The 13,355-nt window shown below is 38.1% G+C and overlaps 1 protein-coding gene across 11 annotated transcripts in view; it reads left to right on the top strand.

Moving 5' to 3' along the window:
- Positions 1 to 13,355, top strand: part of DIS3L2 (DIS3 like 3'-5' exoribonuclease 2) — a 345,001-nt gene that overhangs the window by 104,702 nt on the left and 226,944 nt on the right. For all 11 annotated transcript variants that reach the window (XR_011495510.1, XR_011495509.1, XM_070489410.1 and 8 more), the window contains one exon: positions 684 to 918. Coding sequence is in view for 9 of the 11 variants with exons in the window: in XM_070489410.1 (XP_070345511.1) it covers positions 684 to 918 (235 nt within the window). In the remaining 2 variants the exon portion in view is untranslated. The remainder of the gene's footprint in view (positions 1 to 683; positions 919 to 13,355) is intronic.

Genomic DNA, 13,355 nt, shown 5'->3' with positions numbered 1-13,355 from the left:
ACTGCTGCCATTCCTCCTCTTTTTGCTGAGGAAGACTGGCCCTGAGCTAACATCCATGCCCATCTTCCTCTACTTTATATATGGGACGCCTGCCACATCATGGCTTGTCCTGCGGCGCCATGTCCTCAAGTGGGATCCGAACCAGCAAACCCTGGGCTGCCGAAGTGGACCGTGTGCACTTAACTGCTGCATCACTGGGCTGGCCCCTAGAACATTTTGTAAACTCTTGTTCACACAATTTCTTTTCCATTTTACTTTGTATTCTTGTGGTTTCATTTGAGAGTGCAGTGACATACTAAGTATGTTGAGTTCCTTTATCATTTCCCAGTGTACTAATTGATCCCATGTGATGAACCCTTGTGAAGCAGCATTGTATTTCTGATCTTCAGAAATACAATCCCTTTGAGGGAGAGGTGATGAACATGTACTTCAGAAAAATGAGAAGTGGATATGGCTTTAATCTTGGGCATCTTGAAGAGTTCAGTGCCAACCTGGCACTGCTGGATCAATCAGCTCCATAACATAGTCTGTGCATCTGGAAAATAAAGATCCTTTTTCAAACTACCTGGTGAGTGTCCAGTGCTGTGAGCTTCTGAATGTGTAGTTTTTTCCTTAGGAAAGGAAAATAGGCTTTTCCCCTTTCTTCCCTCCAGTGATTTAGCAGACCTTTCTATTTTCTTCAGGTAATTAAACCAGACAGCAATGACAAAGAAACAGAAGGTGCCTATGAATCATATCTCCCTGAGGAGCTCTGTGGAAGCCTTCTCCCACAACAGTCCCTGAAAGGCTATAATGACAGTCCTGATGTCATTATAGAGGCTCAGTTTGATGACAGCGACTCAGAAGATGGACATGGCAACACACAAAATATTCTTGTTGATGGTGTTAAGAAACTCTTGGTTTGTCTTCATGAAAAAGGTGAGTACCAGACCTCTGTCTGACATTTTATTTTAGTAAACTGATTGTTTTGGGTTTTTTTTTAAAGATTTTATTTTTTCCTTTTTCTCCCCAAAGCCCCCCAGTACATAGTTGTATATACTTCGTTGTGGGTCCTTCTAGTTGTGGCATGTGGGACGCTGCCTCAGCGTGGTTTGTTGAGCAGTGCCATGTCCCCGCCCAGGATTTGAACCAACGAAACACTGGGCCACCTGCAGCGGAGCGTGCGAACTTAACCACTCGGCCACGGGGCCAGCCTCTAAACTGATTGTTTTAAGTATTGGAATTCTCTTTGTGCTACAGAATTAATCACATAATGCAATTGGTATCATCCCAATTTCTTTTTCTTTCTTTCTATTTTTTTGCTGAGGAAGATTCACCCTGAGCTGACATCTGTTGCCAGTCTTCCTTTTTTTGTATGTGAGCTACTACCAAGCATGGCCACTGACAAGGGGGATGTACATCCGCACCCAGGAATCAAACTCGAGCACACTAAACGTAACCACTAGGCTACTGGGGCTGGCCCTCATCCCAGTTTGTGACGTGCGACAGCTTTTGGGCAACGGGGATATTTGACAGACTTCCAGCTGCTGGTTATGAGGAGGGGATGAACATGCTGCTTGGTGGTGGTTTGTTAAGTCAGTGGTTGTGGTTGTCATTTCCTAATAAGTTTTGAATTGTCGTGATAGCTAACCTTGAAATTTCCTGTGATGAGCCAAATCTCACCCTGTGGTTGATATGAGCAGAATTAAACCCATCTTTAAAATCCTTACAAAAAAGCACTTCATTTTACCTTGGATTTTGCTTTAATTCATTACACTTTAAAAGTGTTTCTGTCATTGATGGTGGGAATGGATCACCTTAAATTTGATTAGCAGATTATCTTTACAGAGTGTTTTGATTTTAAACTTTTAAAAAAGCTAGTCTTATTTTCTCTGATCAAAATCTAAGCCATGGGTCCTCTGGATGCAGAAGAGAGCAATTGCAAACACATGGGCGAGGAGCTGTGACCACTGGCCCTACTTGACCACACTCTGGGAAACTTAAGGGAAAGTAGCAGTGAAAACTGGAATATTTCAATGTATAGATTTCTAAGAAGTTTTAAATACAGGGAGTATATTTTCCAGGCAAATTGAGTTTTATGTGTACCATTAAATGGAAAAGATTGACCTGGCTAGGCTGACTAGACTATGAGCTTTTTTATCAGGAAGAACTTTCTGGCACAGTCCCCGTGAAAAGCCAGAAGAAATGCCAGAAGGTTACTAAAGGAGGATGCTCAGCAGACACCCTGTGACGGGGACTGGTGAGCACACCTCGCTGACATCCTGAAGAAAGCTGGGGGTGCTTTCAGGAAGTGACTGCATGAGGATCACCCCGTTTGTCCACTGCTGACGACGTTGTGACCTGGGCAGTGAGCATTTTCTGAAAGCATGTGTTGCTTTCTGGTGCCAAGTACTGCTCATTCAGAAGGACTTTCCAACTTTGAAATTCTTTTTGAATGAAGAGGCTCCTGCTTCCTCACTGCTCCACCAGGTGTATGGACCCGAGGGCACCCAGGTTCCTTTTGTTTTGTGGCCTGGTTAGATAACTAGTGGTTTCACTGTTTAGGGCCCAGCCGGTTTCATTTGGATATTATTCCTTGAAATTTCATTCTTCTGATATTTCTTCTTTCTTTATTTAAAAACAGTTGGGTAGGGGCCGGCCCCATGGTGGAGTGCTTGAGTTCGTGCGCTTTCCTTCCAGTGGCCCAGGATTTCGCCAGTTTGGATCCTGGGTGCAGACATGGCACTGCTCATCAGGCCATGCTGAGACGGCATCCCACATAGCACAGCCAGAAGGACCTACAGCTAGAATATACAAGTGTGTACTGGGGGGCTTTGAGGAGAAGAAGAAAAATTAAAAAAAGGAAGATTGGCAACAGATGTTAACTCAGGTGCCAATCTTTAAAAAAAAAACCAAAACAGTTGGATACTGTGATCCTCTTCTGAGTGTGCATGTATATTATCATAATGGCGTCAGTACTGTGAATCATGTCTTTTCTATGAGGAGAGAGGGAAACAACCAGGGCCCTAAATAGCTAAATCTTTCATCAGCAAGATCACCAAGGTAGAGAGGTGCTTGCAGGACACAGCCAGGCAAAGGAGCACTTTAAAACTTATTGAGTATTTGGCCCAAAACTGTTTCATGGAAACCTAGCTCTGGTGATTGGACTTGGCAGACCTCAGCAGCCTCTTTTCCCCTGGGCTCCAAGTTGAGGAATAAGATGCCTTGATTTCTCGTTAGTGGTTGGTGCTAATGCAAGGGCAGGGAAATATTGATGGATAGAAGTGATGGCAGAACTGATGCCTGGGCATATAGTGATAATTCACTGTGCCCTTTGTTTGGGAGATTCTTAGGCCAAACATGCTTTTGATTTGTCCTCTATTGTAATCCTTTTACTTTTCTCTTACAACTAAATATCACTGAGTGCCTTACAAATCCACTGTATGCATGTTATTTCCTTGCTCTTTTTACGGTCTTCCTATCCTACTGTTATTTATATTGCTTCCTTACTAGCCCTGACTGAGGGAACAGCCTTAATCCTTCCCTCAGTATCTGGTACAAATTTCTTTTTCCTGTTAGCCTTTAAATAGAGAGTTTGTGAAACCACATGGCTGTTTCTCATTTCTTGCCCTCTTGATATTTAGTAAAATTGCAATTTGCTCTTTTAAAAATCATAGTGTTTTTTAGGATATTTCAACTAGCTTCTCTTCTCTGGATAATATAAAATCTGGCTACAGTTAAGATGTTAGTACTTTTTGCACCATTTAAGGTTTTGAAATTTGTTATTGAAACAAACCATAACCTTAAGAACATCATAAACTTTTCCTAAGACATCTAGAAAGTTCTTTGCTTTGTGTTGTAATTGCAAAGGGATTATTAATCCTAGTTCACACTAGTGTTCAAAAGAGTGCTTTTTGTTTATTCTTGTTTTAATATCATGTTTCTTTATCCAAAGCAAATATTACATATTGCGTGTGTATGCATTGTATCTCCCTATTTGCCCAGGAACCATGGTATCTTTATGATAACTACTAGTTTCTCTGGTAAGTGAGCAGATAGCTCCAGCTGTCTGCAGCAAGTGCCTGTCATTGCAGTAAGAGAAGAGTTTCTCTGGCCATCTCAGACCTACACAGTAGTTTCTTCTAGAAAGACAGCGTGGGTCTGCACCATCCTCAGCCCCTGAGAGAGAGTGGGCCAAAGACCTGGGCCCCTTTTGTAGGGCCAGTCCCCCAGCCTCCTGGGCTGAGTTGTTAGCACTCTTCAGGCAGTTGCTTTGTTGTCAGCACAGAAGTCTGCCGTCTGTGTAGAGACTGGGAACAACCGAGATAAATTTTCTTTGGTATCAAATGTTTGGATAACGGTTGCTTGGTTAACAAACTCCAAAGGATGAAAATCCTCATGGCTAGGTGAACCAGTAGCTCTGTGTCTTTCATCATTGGGATTTTAAGAGCAGTTTTGGCCTCTGACTCTTGGTGATCATGACCTAATCAGGTTGTGATGTACATTTCCTGTTCTCTAGCCTAGTAGATCTGCCAGAGATCTTGTTCAGTTTTCTGGTCTGGAGACAAGCCTCAACTGGTCCCCTGATAACTTAACATGGGTTTGAATGTGGAGCCGGTGACCCTTTCACTTCTCTCTTCTCTCTCTTGGCCACCTTCAGCTCTTTGCTGAAGGGAGAATCCACATGGAATCCTCGATCTCTTCTGAGGTTTGAATCCATCGATTACTACTACTCCTGAGGCCTCCCATGTCAACTTCAGGAGTCAGAAAGAGCACTTTTTTCCCCACTTAAGATTTGTCTCCTTCCAATGACAGGACTGTTCAATACCTAAGTTTAATTCCCGAACTTCCTTGGGTAAAAAGCAAGTGTATTTCCCTTTGGCCGAGAAAAACAGACCCGTATGATTATTCTCCTGTGATTCTTCGGGGTTACTGAAATCCCAAGAACTCTTTCTCCTGACTATCTGGAAACCTTTCTTTGTCAGAGCTAAATTTCTTCATTTCCTTTTTGTGAATCTTTCTAGGTTCTGAAATCAAATCTTCCCTATCCTTTTTGTTTCTTGGCTCTCCACTGTGTGTAATGATGTTAGTACAACTAGAAGACAGTCGTGTTTGCTTCAGAAATTATATTAAAAATTAAATATACAGTAATTCCTCATCAACAACAATTTTTGGACCATGCTTTTGTGCCAATCTTTTAAAATCTCATTTAAAAAAAAGTAAAGCCTTGTCCAGACCTATGTTAGAAGGATAGAGTAGCAATCTTTTGCTTCCCTGTCTTTTAGACTGAGCGGACAAGGCAATGATATCAAGTGTGTTTGAAGTAGAGATAGATGGTCAGGACCTACAACGTCTGAGACCCAAATCCTATGCTAGACCAGCCATTCTTCCCTGTGAAGTCCCCAAAAGAAATACATGCACAGAGGATAAAGCAAGGCAGAGGGGTAGTTCTTTATTAACAGGCTTTGACTCAAGCTGGAATGATTATCCCTGTATATACTGCCACTAGCAGTGCATGAGGCTTCTTACAGCTTCTATTCCTGCTAACAGTTGGAATTATCTAGCTTTCTAATTTTTGTTTTGTTTTGTTTTTGCTGAGGAAGATTCACCCTTAGCTAACATCTGTTGCCAATCTTCCTCATTTTACTTGAGGAAGATATGCCCTGACCTAACGTCTGTGCCAGTCTTCCTCTATTTTGTATGTGAGTCGCTGCCATAGCATGGCTGCTGACAAGTGGTATAGGTCCATGCCCAGGGGCCAAACCTGGGCTGCCGAAGCATATTGCACCAAACTTAACCACTAGGCCATGGGGGTGGTCCCCCAGTGCTCTAATTTTTGTAGTCTAGATTAAGTTCTGTAAATTTCCTTTTCATATCGTTTGTCCTTTGTTCTGTCAGGGTTACTGTTCTGTTGTTTATTTGCAGGAATTTCTTATCTATCCTCTATAATCGTTAACCTTTTTAGGCATTACAAGTATCTTCTGCCATTCTGTCATTGTCATTTGTCTCTTAACTTTATCTGTAGTGTCTTTCATTGAACAAAACTCCTTAATTTAAATGTGATAAGGTTAATCATATCCTTTATGGGTTTGTATGTTTTTCCCTGTTCTTAGGTCACGTATTCTCCCGTGTAATCTTTTATTAACTCCACAGGTTTGCTCTTTGCTGAACTTTATGATGCTGATTCTTTATTGATTGAAATTTCTCTCCTCTAAATCTATTTCTGATGTGGAACTGTCCTTGAATTTTTAGGATAAATCCTACTTAATCCCAATGTATTATTACTTTTTTAAATACATTATTGGATTTACTTAGGTAATACTTACTGTAGGATTTTTGTATCATGTTAAATGGGCCTATCATTTTCTTGTCATTATCTGATTTTTAGAATCAAGATTATATTCGTATCATGAAATGTCCTTGTTGGTTTTGACTGTTGCCTATTTTTCCAGAACAGCTTGTATAGGATGGGAATTAACTGTTCCTTAAAATTTGTTAGAACTCATTGTGAAATTATCTGTATCTGCTATTTTTCAGGAGGCAAGATCTTTGTTCTTTTAATCTCTTTCATACGAATTGGTCTGTTCAAGTTCTCTATTTCTTTTTGTGCCAATTTTGGCACAATTTAATGGGAATTTATCCATTCGAATTTATTAGCATATAGAGGTTCCTAATACTCTTTAATATTCTTTAATTATTTAAAAACTTTGTGTCTGTGCTTTTCCCTCTCTTTTCATTCTATATTGCGATTATTTGAATCTTCTCTCTTTTTTCTTGATAACTCTTGCTTGCCAGAGGTCTATCTTATTAATCTTTTCAAGGGACATGCCTTTTACTTGTGTTATTTTTCTGTGTTTATTGTTCATGATGATGTTCTGTATATCATTGATATTTGCCTAACTTATCTTTGTTATTTAATTCCTTATTTTGGGGGTTTGCTTTTTTGCCCTTTTCCCAACTTCTTGAGTTGAATATTTAGCTTGTTAATTTTAACCTTTCTTGTGTCCTTTGAAATGTTTTTAAAGCTATAAATTTCCCTCTAAATACTTCTTTAACTCTATTCTACAGATTTTGACATGCAGTATTTTTATTAGTTCTAAATATTTAATTTCCTTTATGATTGCTTCTGTAACTAGAATTGGTTATTTATTAAGGCTATTAAATTTCTTTTCTTTTTTTCTTCTTTTTGCTATTTTTTTTTTTTTTTTTTTGAGGAAGATTAGCCCTGAGCTAACAACTGCTGCCAATCTTCCCTTTTTTTTTGCTAAGGAAGACTGGCCCTGAGCTAACATCCATGCCCATCTTCCTCCACTTTATACACGGGATGCCTGCCACAGCATGGCCTGCCAATCGGTGCTGTGTCTGCACCTGGGATCCGAACTGGTGAACCCTGGGCTGCCAAAGTGGAACGTGTGAACTTAACTGCTGCGCCACTGGGCCAGCCCCTTTTTTGCTATTCTTTTGATGTCAGTATTTAATTTTTTTGTATTATGGTCAAAGAAGAGGGCCTGTAAGTTGTTAATGCTTTATAATTTATTGAAGCCTCCTTTATAGTTTATTACATGGTCTTTATTTCTAGATATTCCATGTATGCTTTGAAAGAAAGATGTGGTATATATATCCAAAAACTTAATACATAATTGTATTGTTCTTCTCTTCATAAGATCTTTATTATTTCAAGTACTTAATCTGTCAGTTTCTCAGAGGGATGTTTGAAAATATATGTCTATAAATTTTGATTTATTTATTTCTCCTGCAGTCTTGTTATATTTTGAAGTTGTATTGTTAAGTGCATATGGGTATATTAGGATATACCTAGATATGTTTTTGTATACATGCATACCTGTAAATGTGTTTTCACATAATAATCACTGATATTTATTGAGCATTTACTATGTACTCGGCCCTTTCTAAATACTTTAAAGTTAGTACTTATTATGTTTAATTATTTAATCCTTACAACACATCTAGTATCTATTTCAGGAATATTTAAAGTATCTATCTCAGAGACAGTTGTAGTTTTTATTCCCAAAGGACAGAAAAGTTACACAGTTGGTAAGTACACTTTAGAATCCCTTGGTAGCTTTTTAAAAAATATCAATGCCCGGATACCACCCCAGACATTCTGGTCCAGTTGATCTGGTATTTTTAAAAAGCTCACCGGAGATTCAAGGATTCTTCTATGTAGCCAGAATTTAACAGTCCTAGACTTACCCTCTTTACCTTTCCTTATACTGTATCTCTCCTCATAAATAGCAATACACATAGCACAGGTTAAAGATTTCATAGTAGTCCAGCCCTCAGTGTGATAATTGATTTGGTCAAGGATCATCAATAGATAACCAAAACCATTGGGTGAAAGGTTGTTGCAAACTAAGATATTCACATGGACTTGAAGTGTCATGCCACAAATGACTTACTACCTAATTATACTGGGCAAAATGTCCTTTTATAGTTGACAGATTTGATGGTCACTTCCTTAACCAAGTGGTCAACCTTAGCATCACTAATAGTGCAACAATCTGACATTTTGTGTCTACTGATAGCATGTATTATTACACAACATCATCTGTGAAGTATTTGTGCCCAAAATGTTTCACCTGAATCAAACTTCTGGCCCTAACTTCTAGTATACTGGAAACAGAAGGAGTACTGGAGCAAGTTAAATGACACCGTGGGAGAACTAGTGAGATAAATCCATATGTGGGACAATCTATAGGACAACCAGCTTGTACTCTTCAAAAAAAGTCAATGTTAGAAAGAACAAAAAACAAGGGGAACTGTTCTAGAGGAAGAAGACCGAAAGAAACATAACCAAAAATAACGCGTGAACCTTGATTGGATCCTGGATTGGGGAAAAACTGATAACAATTGGGGAAATTTAAATTGAGACTGTATATTAGACAACATTTTGGAATTACTATTAATTTTCTTAGGCTTGATAATGATAGTGAAAACATATAAGAGAATAATTTTTTTAAATGCTTAAGTTTTTTTAAATTGAGATAACATTGGTTTATAACATTATATAAATTTCAGGTGTACATCATTATATTGCAATATCTGTGTAGATTACACCATGTTCACCACCCAAAGACCAATTACCATCCATCACCATGCACACGTGTGAATCACCCCTTTCACCCTCTTCCTTCCCTGCTTCCCTTCTGGTAACCCCCAATCCAATTTCTGTCTCTATGTGTTTGTTTGTTGTTGTTTTTATCTTCTGTTTATGAGTGAGATAATATGGTATTTGGCTTACTGCTTCTGACTTATTTTGCTTAGCGTAATACCCTCAAGGTCCATCCATGTTGTTGCAAATGTCATGATTTCATCTTTTTTTATGGCTGAGTAGTATTCCGTTATGTATAAATACCATGTCTTCTTTCTCCATTTGTCCCTTCATGGGCACCTGGGCTTCCAAGTCTTGGCTATTGTGAATAATGCTGCAGTGAACACAGGGGTGCATATGTCTTAATGCATTCGTGTTTTCATGTTCTTTGGGTAAATACTCAGCAGTGGAATAGCTGGATCGTATGGTAGTTCTATTCCTAATTTTTAAAGGAATCTCCATACTGTTTTCCATAGTGGCTGCACCAGTTTGCACTCCCACTCGCAGTAAATGAGAGTTCTCTTTTTTCCATATCCTCTCCAATACTTGTTATTTCTTGTCTTGTTAATTATAGCCATTCTGATGGGGGTGAGGTGATATCTCGTTGTAGTTTTGATTTACATTTTCCCTGTTAATTAGATGTTGGACATCTTTTCATGTGTCTGTTGACCATCTGTGTATCTTCTTGGGAAAAATGTCTGTTCAGATCTTTTGCCCATTTTTTAATTGGGTTGTTTTTTTTTTTGTTGTTGTTGAGATGTATGAATTCTTTGTATATTTTGGATATTAACCCCTTATCAGATATATGGTTTGCAAATATCTTCTCTCGATTGTTAGGTTGTGTTTTTGTTTTGTTGATGGTTTCCTTTGCTGTACAGAAGCTTTTTAGTTTGATGTAGTCGTATTCTTTATTTTTTCTGTTGTTTCCCTTGCCTGGTCAGACATGGTACTTGAAAACATGCTGCTAAGACTGATGTTGAAGAGCATACTGCGTATGTTTTCTTCTAGAATTTTTATGGTTTCAAGTCTTTCATTCAAGTCTTTAATCCATTTTGGGTTAACTTTTGTGTATGGTGGAAGATAATGGTCTACTTTGATTCTTTTGCATGTGGCTGTCCAGTTTTCCCAACACCATTTATTGAAGAACCTTTCCTTTCTCCATTATATGTTCTTGGCTCCCTTGTTGAAAATTAGCTGTCCATAAATGTGTGGGTTTATTTCTGGGCTGTCAATTCTGTTCTATTGATCTGTGTGTCTGTTTTGTGTCGGTACCATGCTGTTGTGATTACTATAGCTTCATAGTGTATTTTAAAATCAGGGAGTGTGATGCCTCCAGCTTTGTTCTTTTTTCTCAGGATTCCTTTGGCTATTCGGGGTCTTTTGTTGTTCCCTATAAATTTTAGGATTCTTTGTTCTATTTCTGTGAAAAATGTCATTGGAACTTTGGTAGGGTCTGCGTTGACTCTGTAGATTGCTTTTGGAAGTATGGACATTTTAACCATGTTAATTTTCCCAATCCAAGAGCATGGAATATCTTTCCATTTCTTTGTGTCTTCTTCAATTTCTTTCAACAATGTTTTATACTTTGCAGTGTGCAGGTCTTTCACCTCTTCAGTTAAATTTATTCCTAGGTATTTTATTCTTTTTTTTGCAATTGTAAATGGGATTATATTCTTAATTTCTCTTTCTGCTACTTCATTGTTAGTGTATAGAAATGCAACAGATTTTTGTATCCTACAACTTTACCATGTCCATTTATTTCTAAAAGTTTTTTGGTGAATTCTTTAGGGTTTTCTCTATATAAAATCATGTCATCTGCAAATGGTGGCAGTTTCACTTCTTCCTTTCCAGTTTGGATCCCTTTTATTTCTTTTTCTTGCCTGATTGCTCTGGCTATGACTTTAACACTATATTAAATAAGAGTGGTGAAAGTGGGCATCCTTGTCTGGTTCCTGTTCTTAGAGGGATAGCTTTCAGTTTTTCTCCATTGAGTATGATGTTAGCTGTGAGTTTGTCACATATGGCCTTTGTTATGTTGAGGTACTTTCCTTCTATATCCATTTTATTCAGAGTTTTTATCATAAATGGATGCTGTATCTTGTCGAATACTTTCTCCGAGTCTATTGAGATGATCATGTGGTTTTTATTCTTCATTTTCTTAATGTGGTGTATCATGTTGATTGATTTGCAGATGTTGAGCCATCGCTGCATTCCCTGGAATAAATCCCACTTGATCATGGTGTGTGACCTTTTTCATGTATTATTGTTTTCTTTTTCTAGTATTTTGTTGAGGATTTTGCATTGATGTTCATCAGTGATATTGGCCTGTAATTTTCTTTTTTTGTGTTGTCCTAGTCTTGTTTTGGTATCAGGGTAATCTTGGCCTTGTAGAATGAGTTAGGAAGCTTCCCTTCCTTTTCAATTTTTTGGAAGAGTTTGAGAAGGATAGGCATTAGGACGTCTTTGAATGTTTGGTAGAATTCACCAGGGAAGCCGTCTGGTCCTGGACTTTTATTTTTTGGGGAGGTTTTTGATTACTGTTTTGATCTCCTTACTGGTAGTTGGTTTATTCAGATTCTCTGTTTCTTCTTGATTCAGTTTTGGAAGTTTGTATAATTCTCAGAATTTGTTCACTTCTTCTAGATTATCCAATTTGTTGGCATATAGCTTTTTGTAGTAGTCTCCTGTCATCTTTTGTATTTCTGAAGTATGCATTGTAATTTCTTTTTTTTTTTTTTTTTAAATATTTATTTTTTCCTTTTTCTCCCCAAAGCCCCCCGGTACATAGTTGTGTATTCTTCGTTGTGGGTTCTTCTAGTTGTGGCATGTGGGACGCTGCCTCAGCGTGGTCTGATGAGCAGTGCCATGTCCGCGCCCAGGATTCGAACCAAGGAAACACTGGGCCGCCTGCAGCGGAGCGCGCGAACTTAACCGCTCGGCCACGGGGCCAGCCCCTGCATTGTAATTTCTCCTCCTTCTTTTCTGATTTTATTTACTTGAGCCTTCTCTCTTTCTTCTTTGTGAATCTAGCTAAAAGTTTGTCAGTGTTGTTTATGTTTTCAAGGCACCAACCTTCGTTTCATTGATCTTTTTCTATTTTTTTAATTCTCTATTTCATTTATTACTGCTCTGATTTTTATTGTTTCCTTCCTTCTACTGATTTTGGGCTTTGTTCATTCTTCTTTTTCTAACTCCTTTAGGTGCACCGTCAGATTGTTTTTTTGAAATTTTTCTTGTTTCTTGAGGTAGAACTCTATTGCTATAAATTTCTTAGAACTGCTTTTGCTGTATCCCATAAATTTTGGCATGTTGTATTTTCATTTTCATATGTCTCCAGATATTTTTTGATTTCTCCTTGATTTCTTTATTGACCCTATCATTGTTTAGTTGCATTTTGTTTAGTCTCCACATATTTGTGGCTTTTCCAATTTTCTTCCTTTAGTTGATTTCTAGTTTCATACTGCTGTGGTCAGAAAAGATGCTTGGTATTATTTCAGTCTTAATTTATTGAGACTTATTTTGTGGCCTAATATGTGATCTCTCCTGGAGAATGTTTCATTTACATTCAAAGAGAGTGTGTATTCTGCAGTTTTTGGATGGAATATTCTATGTATGTCTACTAAGTCCACCTGGTCTAATGTATTGTTTAAGGCAGTGTTTCCTTGTTGGTCTTCTGTTTGGGTGATCTATCCATTGGTATAAATGGAGTGTTAAAGTCCTCTCCTATTATTGTGTTACTGTCTTTTTCACCTTTTATGTCTGTTAGAGTTGCTTTATATATTTAGGTGCTCCTATGTTGGGTGCACAGATATTTACAAGTGTTATATCCTCTTGTTGGGTTGTTCCCTTTATCATTAGGTAATGCCTTTCTTTGTCTCTTGTTCCAGTTGTTGTTTTAAAGTCTGTTTGTCTGATATAAGTATTGCTACCCCAGCTTTCTTTTCATTGCCATTTGCATGGAGTATTTTTTCCTATCTCCTCATTTTTCAGTTTGTGTGTGTCTTTAGGTCTTAAGTTTGCCTCTTGTATGCGGCATGTATATGCATCTTCTTTTTTTATCCAATAAGCCACTCTATGTCTTTTGATTGGAGCATTTAGTCCATTGAAGAATGTCCTTATTCTTAAGAGATGTCTTTATTAGGAGATACTGGCTAAAGTGCTTGGGGTGAAGTATCTTGTCTTTAACTTACTTTCAAATGGGTCAGAAAACAAAACAAGGCAAAACTCTGTGTGTGTTTGTGTGTGTGAGGCTGTGTGCAAGAGA

This window comes from Equus asinus, chromosome 19, assembly GCF_041296235.1.
Source record: "Equus asinus isolate D_3611 breed Donkey chromosome 19, EquAss-T2T_v2, whole genome shotgun sequence".
In the NCBI taxonomy this organism is placed as follows: Eukaryota; Metazoa; Chordata; class Mammalia; order Perissodactyla; family Equidae; genus Equus; species Equus asinus.
The sequence above is the reverse complement of the archived record's forward strand: the minus strand, read 5'-3'. Positions and strand labels throughout refer to the sequence as shown.